Genomic DNA, 19,330 nt, shown 5'->3' with positions numbered 1-19,330 from the left:
ATCAGTACATATTCCCTTGCAACACTAAAATTATCATTGAGCTTCATCATGAACTGTATTAATCTCTATTCTTCCTGCTTTTCAACAATTCTCTTAGTCAAATTACAAGTACATAGATTACAGGTACAGGTAGGCAAGGGACTAGTGTCATTGATAGCATCCCATACAGATTTGATTGCAGTAAAAAATTTAGATATACATTTAGAACCTTGACTCATTTCAGACAATTATTGTTCTAGAGAGTACAATTGTGGCATACTAGTATAACCAAAGCGTTCATCCAAGTCTAACCATATCTCTCTTGCAGACTTGAAGAAAAGCACACTTTTAGCAATAACATCATCTAGATTAAACAATAGCCAGGAGCAAACTAGATCATTACACCTATCCCAAGCTTTTCCTTCAAGTGTAGCATTATAAGGTTTAGTTAAAGATCCATCAACAAAACTTAATTTGTTTTTAGCAGAGAGACTTAGAATCATCGATCGCTTCCAATTAGCATATCCAGTGCCATTGAACTTAGTAGATACAAGCTGCGATGAACTTGCATATGAAGGATGTATGAAATATACGCTAGTAGGATCTTGATTAAGATGTAAATTTCTATTATTCGCCATTAACTCAGTAGATTAAACAATAAGCAAAGAGTACTAAAGAAGAAATTAGAACTCGAGAGATTTGGAGCAATTGCACCTGATAATAGAGAGCCGTGATGTATCATACGAAAACACCATTAGAGATCACAATCAACGAAGGAGACGGAGAATCTATACGAAGAAGATGCAATACGTTCGTAAAATCTCAAATCAACGAAGCAAGCTCTGATACCATGATAAACTTTATCATTTACACTTTTCAGAAACAAGTAACAATCAACAAACTAAGAAGAAGATGAACATGAACTCTATGTAACAAACTCCATTAATGAAAACTAATAGGTGTTCTGTACTTTACAACTAAAGAGGAAGAAGAAAGCTAAGCTTAGAGAGAAGAACAATTGAGAGAGGATGTAAGGTAGTTTTTTAGTTTAGTTTTAGAATTGTAAACAGTTTAATAATATCCGGGGTCTATAGATGATTAGAAGAAAACTCCTGAAGAATAAACATCTAAAATTAAGCTTCCTCGGTTAGTGGATATCTATGTGTGCAATCTGAGAATGCTTCTCTATTGTGCAGCTTTATAAAATGGAGACCTTCATCTTTACCTCTGAGTCTGTTAATGAGGGTCATCTAGACAAGCTTTGTGATCAGATCTCTGATGCAGTTCTTGATCAGTATAGGTATGTGGGGCTTGCAGGATCAACTCAACCTATTGATGTATGGATATCATCTCAATTTTTATTTCACATCTAAAATGAAAGATGCGGTACAGACTGCTCTCAAACAAATTGACATAATTCAATTTTGAAAGGACCGATGTAAGGTGGTGCAGCAAGTTGACCAAACATGAAAAGACGTTTTTTTATTAGGATGGGAATATATTTTTAAGGGTCGGGTTGATAATTTGTTGAAGTATTTCAGAATTCTGAGTGAAACATCATAATATTGTGAGGTTAAAGCTGCTACGAACAAGATGAAGAAGTAAAGAAGATGAACAAAATGTGCATTCCATAATTGAGTGGATTCAGTTACATTGCTTAATTACAAGAGAATGAAACTGCAGCCAATTTATATTTATATACAAGAGCTAAGTAAGAAAAGTTTGTTACAAAAAACTAATTAACTAAGAGCATCTCCAAGTACTCTTAGTACATTCTTTATAAATATAATAAACAATTATGTTTAGAACATCACAATAGCATCTCCAATGGTTGACACTCACTTCGCCACATAATCAAAAATATTATATTTTAAATTCTCTCTCTTCCATAGTTCCATGTTATTTTTAACACTCTTTTTTCAAAAAACACTCCAATAGTTGACATCTCAAGATGCCAAATTCACTAATCCAATAAAAAATACATAATAGAAATTTAGTAGAGAAATAATATTTTATGTACCACTGGGACCACGCTGTGATCATAAATCAAGTTGACACCCTACTTTACAGGATGCCAACTTTTGGCACCCAAAGTTGGCAGTTGGCACCCTATGCCAACTCATTTGGCACCCCATTGGCATCTCTCAACTCTACTAATAAGGGTGTCAAACAACATGGCATTGACATCCCTCAACTTTGCCATATAATCAAAATTATTATATTTTAAATTCTCTCTCTTCCATATCATTTTTATCACCCTTCTTTCAAAAAACACTTCAATGGTTAACACCCCAAGATGTCAACTTCACTAATTCAATAAAAATGCATAATATAATTATATTAGAGAAATGATATTTTATGTAACATTGGGACCACACTGGGACCATAAATGAAATTGACACCCTAAATTATGGGACACCAACTTTTGGCACCCCAAATTAACACCCCATGCCAACTCAGTTGACACCCCAATGGCATCTCTCAACTCCAATAGAATGCAACCAAGAGTGCCAAGCCACGTCATGCCACATGACGTTAGCACCCCTCTTGGCACCCTGTATTGGAGTTGCTCTAAGATTAACAATTACAATGACACTTTTTATCAATGCTCTTTATTATTATTTTACTATTAATTTTAATGTAGGAAAGAAAGAGAGTGAAAAGAGGATTAAAAATGAAGGGAAATATATATTTTATTCATAAAAATGAAATAAGGGATGTGATAGGGTTTCATAAATATAAGGGAGAAGAGGGGCATGTAAAATTTTTAAGGAATGAATAGCTAGTCTTTTGGAGTGATATTTATGTCAAATTACTTATATTTTTAATTGAATGGTTTGTTTAGCTAGTATCTTGGATATGCTCTAATGTTGACTAATCATTGACCTTCTAGAATAAGTTAAAAGAGAGATGCTAAATTTTCGAAAGCATTCCGAAAATGATTCCCGAATGACGAGGTGTCATCTATTATTGTTTAATATTCCTTCAGAAAATAGAACTCTTGTGCATATATATTATTTCTATGAATAAAAAGATGTCATGTGTCATTTATGAATAAATTTGAGATTCATTTCTCCGTAAGTAAGTTAAATGATGTGACAAACTCTAAGTCATGTGACCAATCCCAATGCCCTCAACTTACATTAAAATTAGCTAATCAACCACAAAATATTATAAAATGTCAATGCAGAGGAAAAATTTAAGTATATAATTTGGTAAAATATTACATGTTTGTTATCATATTTTACTATACCTAGCATGAAAACCCGTGCGAGACACGTGTCATGTTAAAGTATAACTTCTAAATTTTGGAAATATTGAAATTTGTGTGATGTTCATGATTTGTGATACTTCTGTTGTACTTTACCCAAATACTTAGCATTTATAAAATTTATCCTAATGTTCTTTACACTTAATTTATTGTTGTTGCACATTGGTGTACGAGATTTTATACAATGTTGATGAAAAATGTAAACCGACTTTTTTGTATTTTTGGCCAATGTTTGCGAGTATAAAAGTTAAACTGATAGTATATTAATTTAAATTATAAAACTATATATTAAGAAAATCCTTATGTACACAATTTCTAAATTCCGAGTTAATATATTTTCATCCCTGCATCGCGGTTCTGGTGTGAATTATATATCGATAAATGATGTGTGGTACATACCCATTAAGGTTGTTTCATACTATCACTAGATGTGTCCATCAAATTTTCTCTTTTGTACATGTGTTTATGTTTCCATGATGTTCTTCATCGCTTTAATAGTTGTTGGAAGGTGATTTATAATTTCACTAAAGGTGTGATATATTTTATAGTATAATCTAACTTGCTTGTTCTCGTAAAGGTGTATAAGTTTATAGTGGAAATTGTTTTTGATCCTACGAATTCCTTCCAACAAGTATGTTGATCTCCAAAATCAATTGAGGCTGCAATAAATGCTAGCAAATTGCTTGATGTTTTCTGCTACCACAAGTTGTAAGAGGTATCCACATATCCACGGTCCCAGATTAGGTAATGATCCTTTATATCACAACATTCAAAATATCATAATTATAAAATATGGCTCTTTATATCACTAAAAACGCATCTAAAAAATGTCACAAAAATGCATTATAACATTGCGCTTGCCAAATTTACAATATAAAGTGGTAAACTTTTTAAAAATATATATGTGAAAATGCGTGTTTAATTTGCATTCAGAAACGAATATTTTATATGCGTTTTTATAGAGCGAATCCCCAACCTCAGTATTCAGGAAAAATAAAAATGCAGGGTGGGTCAGACACACTACTTGCACGTGAAACTGTTCGCATGTGTACTTATTATTCATTGCACCAAGTGTTGTTTCAAAATAGCTATGTAAATGCATAATTTATTAACGTTTATGTGTGATATAAAGGGCTAATTATTTGACTTCTGTTCTTTTACGTCTTTTAACTCCAACTTGTGATATTAGACCCTTTTTTCTCTCAGCTTCAGAGTTTGAACAAAAGGATCGTTAATTAATAATCTTCGTTAGACTTCAAAAAAATTGAAAGAAAACCACCATCACCCCAATAAAATATTTCCTTTCCAAACGATATTGAATCTGATTATCATTATATTATGCTTGTAAAAAATTCCTTGCTAAAATTTGTCTTTCCCATGCTAACAGTTTGACACACATATTTCTATTAAACGCCAAACTTAAGAAAAAACACTAAATTACGAGGTACTGTAAATTTCATTGAACAAATTACATTTATAATCTCATCCTTGGTAATCTTTAATGTAGGCACATGCTATCTTCTAGAATCTAATAGAAAAATTGTGAATATTTGTTCAAATTTTTGTCACCCATTTTTCCAATCTATAGCACCAATGTGGTTGACTGACTTATTTTTCACGATTTTTTTGTTACGAAAAAACCAAATATCCCACAAAACTCTAGCAATCCTAGTAACCTCATTAGCGGTGTTGTTCATTGAATAAGTCACTCCAGAGCATTGTCCACACTACTCATTTCATACATATCACATGTATACTCTCAATATTTGCAAGAACATTCGTGTCCTTTACAGGATTCGGCGAATCAACCGTTATACGATATTAAAATTACAATATAGATAAGTTCTCTTTCTTGTTATTGTTTAATATTGTTGTTTCCGATTATAAAATTTGTCTGACCTTCGTGATTTTTTTATTGATCTTTGATTGTATGTTTTTAAATTGTAATTTGAAGTGAATACGATTGCCCTATTATTGCATGTTTTAAAGTTTTCCCAACACAAATTGGTCGTTGGGTCATGTTTTATATAAGACTGATTTACTACATCAGATGTATCATCATAATGATTAAAGTAATCCGTTTTTTTTGGGTCCTCTCCTTTTTTCCCTAGTATTCATAAATACCATTAATATTTTAATTGCACAACTAGGATCCAAATTTACTTTTTAGGACTCGATCTTTATCATATTGGTGGTTTTTTTTATCATTATGAGGATAAATCGTGTACTAGTGTTTATTATCTTTAAGAAAAGTATTTTATGTGTATATAACCTAGTAAATTTAATAATGTCAACATGGGTAGCGTTGGAGTAGCGTGGGGTGAGCGACCGCACAGAGATCTGAATAAATAAGACACCGCTACACATACTTATATATTACCGTTTCATATTGAAATTTAATAAAATAAAATTTAATTAGTCAAAAAATCAATTTTGACGAGCAATAATTTCACAAGAAAGGCATGTACTTGTTTTGATAGAAAATTGAAAGTGACCTTTTAAAACAACTTGATGTTAAAAGTGTGGTAGATGATTTTGTTTAAAAATATGCGAGAAGTAAAAAAATTTCAAAATGAATTTATTAAAATATATTATTGTTTACAATATATTTCCATTATTCATTTTATTTAAGACAAATTTACCTAAATTTTTATTGGAATATAAATTTAGGGCTATATTTTAATATTTCGTACATGGCCCCAAAAATCACTATCACGTCCTTGAATGTCAACAATTTTAAACACCTTTACACCAAAATAGATAATCCAATGTACCCCTCTAAACATCATCCCACTCTTTTTGTTTTCAGACAAAAACTTCATGTTATATATCATTGATGTCCTAAATTTTTTTGCTTGAAAGTCTTTTTTCCCTTGAACAATATTTGTCAAGTGTTACTTCCCCCCTTATCATAAAGTGCGCAATTTTGATGTCCCTCTTCTTCTTTTAGTGTAAGAATAAATGGTCTTTTTGTAATTTTATTTTTTCCTTCAATCTCCAAACATATACTTGGATCTCAACTGCCAATAGCATTTATTATTCCAGTCCTGATGATATGCCTTCTTTTCTTTCTACATTACATCACAAACATGTTTTACTTATATTGGGTTTTGTTGAGATGAAAGAAATGGAATGGAATGAGATATCACGTATAAAATGACTTAATTTTCAAATTTTTTATTTTTTGAACCATTCCATTTCCTAATCACTTAAACAATAATTAAAAACCCCCCAATTTGAGATGAAATGTTTCATTTCCTTACTATATCCATTTTCTTCACAATAGTTATCATAACAAATTTGCATTATCTCATTTTTTTAGATCTTCCCTTCAACCCCCATTATTTTCCTTTATGGTCTATTAGGGAACATGAATTTCATTTAAAATTCTAAATTTGATTAAATAACATGTTTTGATAAACAAAAAATTTGGATTTGGATTTAAATTTTATTTGAAATCCAACACATGTAATTATTAGTACAAATAAGAGAATTTAAAACGAGAACTCAAATTATTTTATTTGAAATGAAATATATATTTCCAGACACACTCTATATTTCATTCATTTTATTTCATTCCCTTCCATTTACCCCAACCAAAGACAACATTATCAGTGATATGACTTTTGGTTTTCTCTGCAATGTACCTAAAGGCTAATATGTATGTGTTTCTCGTGCAACGGTCACCGCCGATGAATTAATGCAACCTAACTTAGCTCCCCACCAAACGTTTTTGAAAGTATTGAGATATTTTTGGTTTACCTACATGAATAACAAAGATTACGATGAATATATTCCGCACATACTAAACTGCAAGCACAAAATCTGTAATTTGAACGTGTTGAATATCTGCAGGAAAAACAAATAAAATTAAGAAGTTTCATATTAGTCAAAGCACTGGTTGAAACTACATGTTTACCCTAAAATCTTACTATTATGCAGAACCTGACCGATTAGCCTAAAATCTTCTCTATTGTTTATGTAAATATTCAGTGTCAAGACACTAACCATGTTTATAATTACGCATAAAAGCAATATTATGATATAAGCTTAATTATTCTAAAATTAAAATATTATGATATTGTCTTTGAAGCCAATATCAAATTTTAAAACACTATATTTTATCGGTTCTTAAGATTTTGAGCATTTTTTTCCAGAAATAATTTTACACGTTCTTTGAGTTATTATTATTTAGAAATTGAGGTTTAATTTTTTTTTGTCAAGAATGACTTAGTCGTACATGAATTGTACCCTATTGAATATAGACGTCTTTCATTCAAGAAAATTTATTATCTAATCAAAATGCACGCATGTTGCCTCATGACACTTAGACAATAAGACTTTAATGTCTGAAAATAGAACAACTGTAATCAAAAAATAAAATGAAGTAATTAAATCGCCAATAAAATATAGATGATTATTTTTTAAAACAATATTATGAGATATTTAAAATATAAATCTAATCAAAGGTAACCCTTTTGATTAGATACATATTACATTATTAATAAAGTGAATATTTCATATTTAACAATAAAATTAAATATGAATTTTAATTAAGACTAATTAATCAACATAATCATGATTTAAAATCAATTAATCTAAACTTAATTTAAACAAGAAATTACAAGCATTAAGATAATCAATAGACTTATCAAAACTAATGTAAAAATTCAAAATTATTTGAACAAAAGTAACCAGATGTTAAAGAGGAGATAATTATCCTCTTGATCACAGGTTCGAATCCCACAGGAGGAGAATTCATGATTATGCCTTCTGAACCAGAGCTTGTCGCTTTAGTGTAATTTATCTTGATTTCGTGGTTTGCAAGCTATTGCGTGAGCCCGTGGGGTTTACCAGGTGCGCACCCGAAGGGTAGCGGCTGCGGGTTCCCTACGATAAAGAAAAAAAAAGAGTCACCAGATGTAACAAAAATTGTCATTTAACAACAACCATAACCAAAAAATATGGTTAAAACGCCACCTTACATAGCACTCCCTTCGATTACCACAAAAGTCACCGTATGTGACACAGATTCATAAATTACAAATTATCAAATAAACATTATATAAATTTATGATTATAATAATTAAAAAAAACTGGTATCAGATTTTTAAAAAAATCATATTAAACCCCACTCATAACATTAATTAACATAATTTGACTCAAATATTTATTGATACATAATTTATGAACTTACCTAATCTGAAAAAATAACTGACAACATAATGAATTGTTAAAAAAATGTTATCAATTAAAGAGCAATAATAAAATAAATCAACCTGCCAAAAATAAATAAATCGAACAGTTAAACTACTTTTTCAAATTTTAAAAATTAACTAACTTATATCTCCTACGATGCACGAGTTTCGTTATTATTTAAAAAATTTATGTATCCCTTCATATTATAATTTTCAAATATTTATATAAATATATTATAATAATTATAAATTTATAATAAAAATAATAGGATAACATGTAGTCGTAGTTTAGTAGGATAATTAGAATAGACTAATTTGCACTTTGCATCCCAAAACTTTGGCTGAATCTCACTTCAGGTTTAATATTTTAAACTAAAACAGTTTGCACCCCAAAGTTTAGAAAAGCCGTCAATAAGCATCCCTTTAACGTTTCTGACGTTAAGTCAGACGTTAATGTTATTGTCAGAGGGGTATTTCTGGTAATGTATATTTTCAAAAAATTTATGCAAACGTAAATTACAGTCTGCATCCGATATTTTATCTTTAATCTCATTTTAGGTCTATAACTTTAAACTATAACAGTTTACATCCCACAATTATTTTAAACAAATAATTAAATTTATCTAAAATAATTCAATTTTCTTTTTCCAAGTTTATATAATTTAAAATGAAATATAATAAGTCGAAGTATAATATTCTGTCTATCCCACCAAATTCTTTACATTGGAATATGAGGGCTCGACACGCATTTTAAAACTCTTATGAAATATAGTTGCCTCATTTTTTTAAATTATTTTCTTCTAAATAAAAATTTAATGTTAAATTTTTTATAAAAAAGAAAATTTTAAAAATCAATTATGGTACTATAATTTGTAGTAGCCTCAATTATGAGACGGATGGAGTATTATATTAAGAAAAAATAGTAAATAATTATTAGCTAAATAAAATAAGCGTAACGAGAATAATTAAAGATAGTCTGATCGTAATACTTGAAAATTAATTTAAACGAACAAGGTTATATAATATTATATGATATCTACTTGTACAATGCTTAAAATATATACTTAAATTCATAAATAACTTATACTTTTATAATTTGTAAATTTTATAAATAAAGTAATATCGTATTATAAAATTCTTAATTATCTTTCTCTCTATTTTCTTTCTGATTTCAGTTATATTATAATTGTGAAAACAACACTGAATTAATTATTATTTTATGAGTTTCGTGTAAGTCATAAAATTTTATAAATTGACTTTTAGAATTTAATATACAACAAATATAGTAAAGATTCCGCGTTAAAAAATTATATAAACTAGACCAAATTAACTAATGGTCCAGTTTTAAAATCCTAATATGAACATAAAAAATAATATAACTCGATTTATTTTTTGATAATTTGTAATTACCATTATTTTTTGATAACTGAATTACAAAACTTTAGGATGTAAAGTAAGATTTGAGGAAAATTCTAGGATGCAAACTGAAATATAAAAATATTACCAAAAATGCCCTTCTAACAATTAACGTTAACGTCTGATTTAACGGCAAAACTACCAAAGGGATGCAAAAAGTCACCGTTTTTTAAGTTTAGGATGCAAACTGTTAAGGTTAAAAGTAATAGTACCAAAGTGAGATTCAGCCAAAATTTTGGGATGCAAAGTGCTAATTAGTAATATGTCTAGTAATTTAAGAATTTAGTATTTTAGCGGATATATAACATTTTTTTTTAATAATAGGATAAGTTGTGGTCGTAATTTAGTAGTATATGTACTCCAAGTCAAGTAATTTAACAATTTAGCAATTTAGTTGATATATAACACTATTAATCTATAATACCTAATGACTACTCCCTAATTTACCCATTTAACAATTTGGGTAAAAAAATTTACCCATGACCCAAATCCTATACATTTTACTAGATTCATGGACTACCCATTTGAGTTCAATTGACCCATCTTAATCTATATGGTAATTATTTGAATTTCAAAAATAAATCTATCTATGGAAAATGATTTGAACAGATCAAATCAAGCATGATTTTCGTCAATTTGTTACATCATTTTCTCTCTCTTTTTGCAAATCATCCTGCCCCCCTCTCTCTCTCTCCCTCAGTCGATGGATTACAATGGAGTTACAGTACTGCTTCTGAACTTGAAAACGTTGCTTGGAGTTTACAATGCAGTCTCAACGTATTGCTTCTGAACCTTGGTTGCTCCATAACGTTTTTTATTAGATTGTTTAATGTTTTCCCTTGGTGTCTCCAGAACTGTGTGGTTAGATTGTTTGATGTTTTCATGATAGAAATGGTACATGACATTCTTCTCATTATGTTCAATTTCAGGATTCAAGCGTGTTCGTGGACGTAATATTGAGAAAACCTTGAATTCATCTGATGCCACCAGTGAACAAGGTTTTAATCCTCATGATGATGCAGCATGTAAACATTTCCATATTTATTTTTAACTGATTTGTTGATTTTGTCGAACCAGATACAAAACGTAGGGTTCGTGGGAGAAATGTCAATTCTATTCTTTCTGACAGGACTAATCTCCAGCCTACAGAGAATCACCAGTCCAAATCCGTCAACAATGATAGATGTACCCTATAAGTTATGTTGTTATGATTCCTTATAAGTTATGTTGTATACATTACTAAGTTTTTCTTTACTCTTTTGTTTAGTTATACCTGGATCTAATCCACCAAGTTTGCGTGAAGATGCATTATTACGAGCAGTTAGTGGCACGGAGAATCAGAAACCAGATATATTGTTTACCAAAGCCTCTTTCAGCCGATTAAATCCTAAGTAGAGCCAATGTATGTCGTGCACTTCAGATCATAAGAAACTCTATCCAAGGTTCACTCTATGATTTTCCTTATAGCTAATGCTGTATATTTGTTACTTAAATAGGTTCCAAACCTTCGCCTTTCAAGCAATATTTGAGGATGATGAAAGAAGCACATCTCAGCTGTGGTCCTCTACAAGCAATAGGGGTAACTTTACATTTGAAATAAACTGTACTGAACATCTATCGCAGAACAATCGTGTATATTATTACGCCTCATATTGTATAACTACTTTTGTATCAATCCTGACATGGATGCAGGTAATTCTTTCCACCATTCTCATCTAACACCTCTATCAAGAGTTGATAACTTTAACAATGAATCAGAAGAATCAGGTTAGTCCAGTCTGTGATGTTAGTGTTTATTTTTTAATGTAATATTAGTTTTTGTACCTATACGATATAGTTGACTTGAATCTGTGTAATTGAAATTAAGTAACATACAAGCACATACTTTGCCATATTATTTATGTTCAAATATGGAGTCAACCAATTTAATATTGAGAACTGTCTCAAAGCGCTTGGTAGAGTATATAGTTTTTGATTTATATGATACCCTGATTTGCAGGGTATTTAAGTGAAAATGCGGAAATTAGAAACAATTTACTACAAGATATTCCGGTTCAAATATGCAGTCAACCAATTTCTGGAGAAGACTGTATGCGTACGGTAAATTTAAGTAATCAGTCTCTGCGCAGTATTTACACTGCCACGCCTAGTAAGCTTCCTAAACTTGGTATTTGGAATGGCGATACTGAAAACTCACAATTCCTGTTCATCATGCATATTCAGGCGACAGTGATTACCACCCCATTGGTAATCACAGTTTATATATTGAACATTTGTTAATGTCAAATCTCAACGACGTTGTGATTGACACTGATTTCCAACCAAGTTTTGAACTTCTGGCTAACAACCGATGCGAGGTCAATACAGTTCCAATATCAAATCCCCAGCTCACCCAGCCTGGTAAGCAATAATGACTGAGTATCTACTGAGGAAATGTTATAGATTTTATTTGATAATATAAAATTCTTGATTAGAAATTAGATCAAAATAAGCAAGTGAGAGTGCGTGGAAAGAATTACAGTTCCAAGGATCATAATGTATTCCGATCTACACTGCCACAAAATACAAGTTTGAGGGAAACCATTTTACACACTCCTGGAAGAAACACGTCACCTTTGGATGATTCCCACATATCAGGCACGGCTTGATAATGAATCAAGTGAACACGAATTAGATACGTAAATTAAATGTTATTAACTGTCATAATTTTGTTTGTTTTTTTTTCTAGATGAAAACAAAGTTAGCGTGCCTGGCAAGAAACAGCTCGCCAAAAAAAAGTAATATTCTGTAGTGCAATGCCATCTTCTTATACAGGATTATTCGATAATTTGATATACACTCCCGCTGGGAACAAATCGCTTTCAGAATGTACTCAAACATCAGGTCAATGTTTGTAATAATTCTTAATTGAACAATAGATGTACATACTATCAAAATCATAACCTTCCACGAACTTTTACATAATTGAACTAATGTTCTATATCTCTAATTATTGATTTAGTAAAAGTTTTGTAGGTGTTCACATATGTGGAGAAACATGTGCAAATCCTAAAACTCTGTGTGCGCATAAACTACAATCCATAGAGTTTTCAGGTGCGGTTCATATATATGTGCGTACATTAATGTATATGTCACTTTTGTAAATGAAGCTCCATTAATGGAGTTTAAGATGCAAAAATGAAACATATCGTACAACAATCATGAAGAAGAAGAAGATATTCATTCAGTAAAAACAAGTTTATTTTACAATCTTATTCTCACTTTTGCTCTCTCTGACTGACTTATATACTTGATACAAGACTCATTATGAGCCATTAATCTGTAACTAACTTTTGCTGAGCTGTGTTGTGCTGGACCTGAGCTGGCATGTGCTGGACCTGAGCTGGCATATCAGAGTTTAGCATATCAGATTTTTTTTTGTTGTGTCTGAAGACTGCAGCTTTTGATGCATCAACTTTGGCTCTTTCTCTTTGCCTATATGATTAACAGTATACTATTAGATTGATAAGCATCCAATATGTTTAGTTCACAAGTTTACAAATAATGTATTTGTTACAGCATGTCAGATGAGAAAACAGGAAACTCCAGGAACATGTCAAAGTGATAAAAGTGTAGTCACTTTCTCATTGCATGCATCCAGAGTGCAGAAACGATCGCGGAAATCTCTTAACCCAGATGGATTACAAACTGGAGAACATCTAAGTAAAAAAGTTTGTGGTAGAATAAGTCCAGGTCCTTCGACGTTCGATACATCGTTCGTAAAAAGTAATTTTGAGCGAGGAGAAAGTTCAGGGTCTAAAAACTTATTATTTGACTTTAACAGTGTTGATGATTTTGACAGCAGTGACTGTTTATCCAATGGTATGAATTTAGATTTGACACACTACATACTAAGCTGTGAATTCTATATGTTTTTTGCATTGCTCATTCTCTGATGAATTGCAAATTTTTGTAGGTGACTGTGAGGATATTGATGTAGATTTATCTGACAATACTATGCCTAAGTGGAGTGAGTACCTTGATGTTGGTGCTCCTGATAAAATTTGTTCAAAATGTCAGGCGATCATGTGGAATCAAGAAAGGAACAATAAATCTACACCAAGACAACCTCCAACTTTTTCTCTTTATTGTAAAAATGGGCAGATAACTCTTGATAAAGAAAATCAACCTCGTGAACCTCTTGCTACACTCCTTAGTGGTGCATCCCATTTTAGGCATTTCAAGCAAAATATTAGAATGTACAACTGTATGTTTGCGATGTCTTCCACCGGAGGAAAAATTGATCATAGTATCAATCATGGCGGTGCTCCTTATTGTTTCAAGGTCAAAGGTGTAAATTACCACAGTATAGGAAGCTTTCTACCACCTGACGGTGCACTTACCATTTCTTTTGTGTTCTGTTTGAATTTGTTCTCATGACCATGTAGAGATGTGGATGTATCACCTAGGAATCTGCGTGAATCTACTGTATAAGAACATGGAATTTCAGTACTACTTTGTGATGACTCTCCACATTTTTCCTTTATCCATTCTTCAGAGTACTTTCTATTTCGCTGTGAAAGATTGAAACTGAGTCCATTAAATTTGTAATATAAAGCAATATAAATCATAAAAATAGATAAACATTTGAATATTACTTAAATTGTTCCTTAAGGCCAATAGAACGGACAAACAATTCAGATTGCCTATTTTCCATTGTAGCATACATCTCTGAGTAGAAAATCTTTGTTTTTTCCATGTCATTATTGAATTCTACGAACGCTATAGCCAAATTTTGCAACTCTTGCTCCGCTACATTCTTTATGCCTGACCATCTCTTCTCACTTCTTGAAGTCATTTTGTAATCTGTAATATACATCTAAATTTTAAAAACACCCAAAGGTATATATACATATGAGTATTGCTGGTAGTTTTTGGCAGTTCTTTTCTGATAAATTTAACAGTTACCATGATCTGTAATAACCGAATGGTAGTTAACAATTTGAATTTTTTTTCCTATTTTCAACTGTCATGTTACTCTTAATTTGTGATGTGTCCTTAAGGAATATGCTGATTAGGTCCTCATTATGAGAAGATACTTTTAAAAAGGTTTACAAAAAAACAATTTACATAAGTTGGTGCATACTGTGCATATTCACATACTCATTCTTTTCCTGTTCATATACTGTGCATATTCTTTTCCGGTCTTGAGACTAAGGTTAAAGCTTACTTTAATTCTTGTTCGAAGGCTAAAGAGTTCTACAGTAAGCAAGCTGTTAATCAAACATCTGGAATAGGTTTTGATTACAATGCTGCTATTGGAGAATTAGGTATAAACTCCCCTCCTCGTGTATGTGCTAAAGGTAGGGAAGTACCACATGTGCTTAAGGGTGTTGATGAACCCCTCTATAAAGGATCAATTGCTGAACCATTTGATGAGACCTCCTTTATTATTCAAGAAGAAATACGTGCTGAAGATCTTGCTAATGAGAAGGTTGTTTCCAAGTCAAGTGTGTCGAAAGTTCCAGTCAAAGTTGTGAAAGCAACTGAGACTAACTCAGACACACATGAGTTGGATAACAAAAATGCCATGTCTACCATGCATAATTTGCCTGTTGTTAATCCCTCTCATAAAGTATGTGGTGTTCCTAATTGTATGTCTTGTGCTTTTAATTTGATGTATGCTAATTTTAATGGTAAGCATTTTCTAGTGATAAGACTACTCCTCGTCAGCATGTGAATAATAGGAAGCATGATAGGTCTAAGACTGCTAGTCCTTCTAAGGCTAGAAAGGAGACATTTGTGCCTAAGCCTAAACAGAAATTTGTTAAGGCTGTTTACAAGGTCAAATGTCCAGTCATTGAGAAAGTTGAGAACATTAAAGTTAAGAATGTTGTTTTTCCTGATAAAGGTCAATTCCATAAGTATGCCGGACCCAACCAAGTTTGGGTTCCGAAGAAGGTTTAATTCATTTGTATTGCAGGGCATTAAATAGGTGGAACCGGCAGTGTGGATTCTTGACAGTGGATCGTCAAGATATATGACCGGAGATAGAGCCCTACTATCAAATGTGGTTGAGAAAGTTGGCCCAGTGGTTACCTTTGGAGATAACAGCAAAGGTTTAACTGAGGGATATGGCTGTTTGCAAGCTGGTAATGTTATCATTGAACTTGTAAATATTTTCTTTATTTTTGCTATATTTATATAAGTTTTTATTTGTATTTTCTGTAATTGTAAATATTGTTTGAGGTAGTACAGTTGTTAGGAGTTAACAATTGTATGATATATAAAATTGAATGTTGATATCTCTTTGATAGATATTTGGTATTTAATTCATTGATATTTTTTTAAAATTATATTAAAATCATATGCAACATAATTATTGGTGTCTAAAGTACTTGACATGTATCAGTCAATGATATATTGGTAATATTTTGTTGCAGATAATTGTGAGCTTTTGACATGAATGAGAATTACTTAGACTTTACCTTAAGTGATCATTGCTTTAACAAAAACTCATTCATATTGAAAGACAAATCTCTCCTTCTCTTCTTAATACTGCTAGGTCATCAGTCTGTGTCTTATCAAATCATTTATCTTTTAGGCATAAAAACAGACTTTTGCACTCGAACAGTTTTAAGAGAAAATCAAACTTCTTTCTACATTAGTGATTTCTTATTTCATTTTAAAATCTTTTGAAATCACTATTGTACATCATTTCTCTCAAATGATTAAATGTATGATTTTCATTCATTATAGATCTTAAGTACATTTTATCTCTATTGCCATATGTTCTGTGATACAGGTTCAGCCTCCAATGGATTTCTTTCATTGACAGTCATAAGGTTGAAAACCCACAACTTTTATCCCAGACTGTAAAGACAAACACAGAAACAGAACCAACCAACACTCTCTTACCACTAAAATGAAGTATGAATGAGCGTGAGGGAGATAGTGCCTTAGTGCACCACATAAGGAAGGTTCTGAAGTCAACCCAGCAGCTCTGTCTCTTACAAAGATGAGTAGTATTTAAACCGAGACAACTGCTAGCTCCCATACATCTTCTCAAAAAGATGTAATGGCTGAAAAGGCACAAAAACAGTTACTAGATTCATCCTCTCAACAGGGTGCGTCTATTGAAATTTGCCTGTCAGCCAGGGTATCCGATGTAGTCTCAACATCTCAAACATAAACAATTCTTGATGCACAAGGAAAGGTTACACACACAAAGGAGGAGTTGACGGAAACAAGAGTTTCGACCATTTTAAGGTCAGATTCGATTGTTCAAGGTTCTTTAGTGGACCAATTGCCTTTACAGATGTTAGGAGAGGATACTGATCCAAAAGCCATATGTCAGTGGTCAGTGTCTACCTCCCCAGGCTTAAATCCCCTGGATGCATCTGCGGATAGTGGATCTAACATAGGCGCAGATCGGCAACTTGTTGACAATGATTTAGATATTACCTGATGAGTCACAAGGAATTATCTTCACAGACATTAGAAGGGAACTTTGATCTTTATGCTAAATTCTTTGGATCATTGTTTACCTTCCCAGAGTTCAAATCTGGAACCCTAAAAGGGAAACTAGCAACTTGTTGATTATGACTCAGATTCATCTGACGAGTTTAATAAGGATGGAGATTTACGAACTCCCATTGCACGACCTGTGACCTCCTTAAGGATGGCTAAGGTGATTTTCCTTGCAGGTACAGCTGAATTTTGGAGCTATGAGAGGAGTGATACACTTGTGAGAATGAGTGTAAACACGAGTGGAGAGAAGAGTGAAACACATGTGAGGTACACTAAACAGAATCACACACTCACAGTGAGGAAGAAAGAGAAACTACTTGTTATTTATTTTCCAACCAAGTGGAATATGAGAAATCCTTCAGACAATGGCATACATTCATTTTCTAAGGAGGAGATAAAAGTTTTAGTAATAGTTTGGAGGATTTCTCAACTAAGGGGAAGAAACAGCAGGGAGGAAGAAAAAGGTAAAGCACATGTACACTACACTACACCATTGTTATTTGTAACTACGGATCCTATTATACGGGAGAGATGGTAAACACAAGGTGATTTCCTAGTAAGGGAAGAAACTATTTTCCAAAAGGGGAGTACCATTGGTTTTTATCTGCGGATCCTATTGTACGGGAGATGTGGTAAACGAAGGTGATCTCCTTTAAGCAGTTGATTCTCATAGGGGGGAAGCAAGAGATATATGCGCTTCTCAACAGGAAATGTGGTTGTACAAAAGAAGATGAAACTACTTGAAGATATGTTCAGTCTAGAGGAACATCTATTTGGAATCTGGAAAATGTTAAATATTATTCAGAAATTTTCTGCTATTTACTTTGCATTACTATTTATATCTTTTTCTTATTTGTTAGTTGAGTTATCCTCTAGGTATTTGTTGTTATTGTCTAACAAACAAATATGGGGAGATTGAAAGGCATATGACATAGCCTATTTGTTTATTCGAGTATTTAACTCAACTCAAATAAGAATGTAACAAGTAAATAGTGGATATATCGTCAAAGAGATCTCTCAAAGTAACATCTGTCAAAGGATTCAGAAACAAGGTTCATCTACAGACTTGAGGAATTACTTCACTGGAAGAAGTTCAAGAAATTGATCAAGCCTCAGTGATATAAATCAAGATTGTGGATTTAATCAAGTGACAGAGATCTTGTCAGGGTATCAGATAATTACAAGGATTTAATCTGAAGAAAATCAAGTTATCAAAGTTAAGACATGAAGAAACGTCACGAAAGTTAGTCACTCATGAACTAGACAGTACATCGAGTGTCAACATTGAAGTGGTGGAATTGATTCATAATTGACAGTGATTTTCAGAAGATTTTCAGAAGATTTTCAGAAGAATGGTTGATGTTGAAGAGTAGTATTAATTCTCTATTAATTAATTAAGTCATATAGTTTAATTAAGAAAATAAATTATATGTGCAAAAATTAATTTATTTATTAATTGAATTAATTGATTAATTAATTAATTCTGAATTAATATTATGAATTTTCAGAATTGATTTTGAATTTATATTCAATATTAATTCAGCATGACAATCAATTGAACTAGTATGACAATCTGGATTGTCATACCGAAAGTCATACTAGTACAACAGATTGTCATACCGAAAGTTCTACCAGCTATGAGATTGTCTTGCTAGTTCAACCGAAAGTCATGCCAATTCTCAGATAGTCATGCTAGTTCAAGTGGATTATGTTGATTGAATTATAAAAGACAGAAGCAGCAGATCATTCAATTACAATTTGGATACACAGAAAACACTCAAGAACAAAAGCACAGCAGCCGAAACAAACATTTCATCTCTTCACTGCTGCAATTCAAGATCATATATTTCTAGCAATTAAAGTTAAATCTAAACCACTAGAAATCATTCTCTTGTTCTTGTGTAACTATCTAGCGGATCAAAATCCCTAGAACTTAATCTCAAATTGCTTTTAGCAT

At 31.8% G+C, this 19,330-nt stretch overlaps 1 protein-coding gene across 1 annotated transcript; it reads right to left on the bottom strand.

Moving 5' to 3' along the window:
- Nucleotides 1-227: 227 nt before the first annotated feature.
- Nucleotides 228-617, bottom strand: LOC141700905 (uncharacterized). The gene has a single exon (XM_074504565.1). The coding sequence runs from the start codon at nt 615-617 to the stop codon at nt 228-230; it is 390 nt and encodes a 129-aa protein (XP_074360666.1).
- Nucleotides 618-19,330: the final 18,713 nt, after the last annotated feature.

The sequence above is a fragment of the Apium graveolens genome, unplaced genomic scaffold (assembly GCF_009905375.1).
Source record: "Apium graveolens cultivar Ventura unplaced genomic scaffold, ASM990537v1 ctg3074, whole genome shotgun sequence".
Classification (NCBI taxonomy): domain Eukaryota; kingdom Viridiplantae; phylum Streptophyta; class Magnoliopsida; order Apiales; family Apiaceae; genus Apium; species Apium graveolens.
The sequence above is the reverse complement of the archived record's forward strand: the minus strand, read 5'-3'. Positions and strand labels throughout refer to the sequence as shown.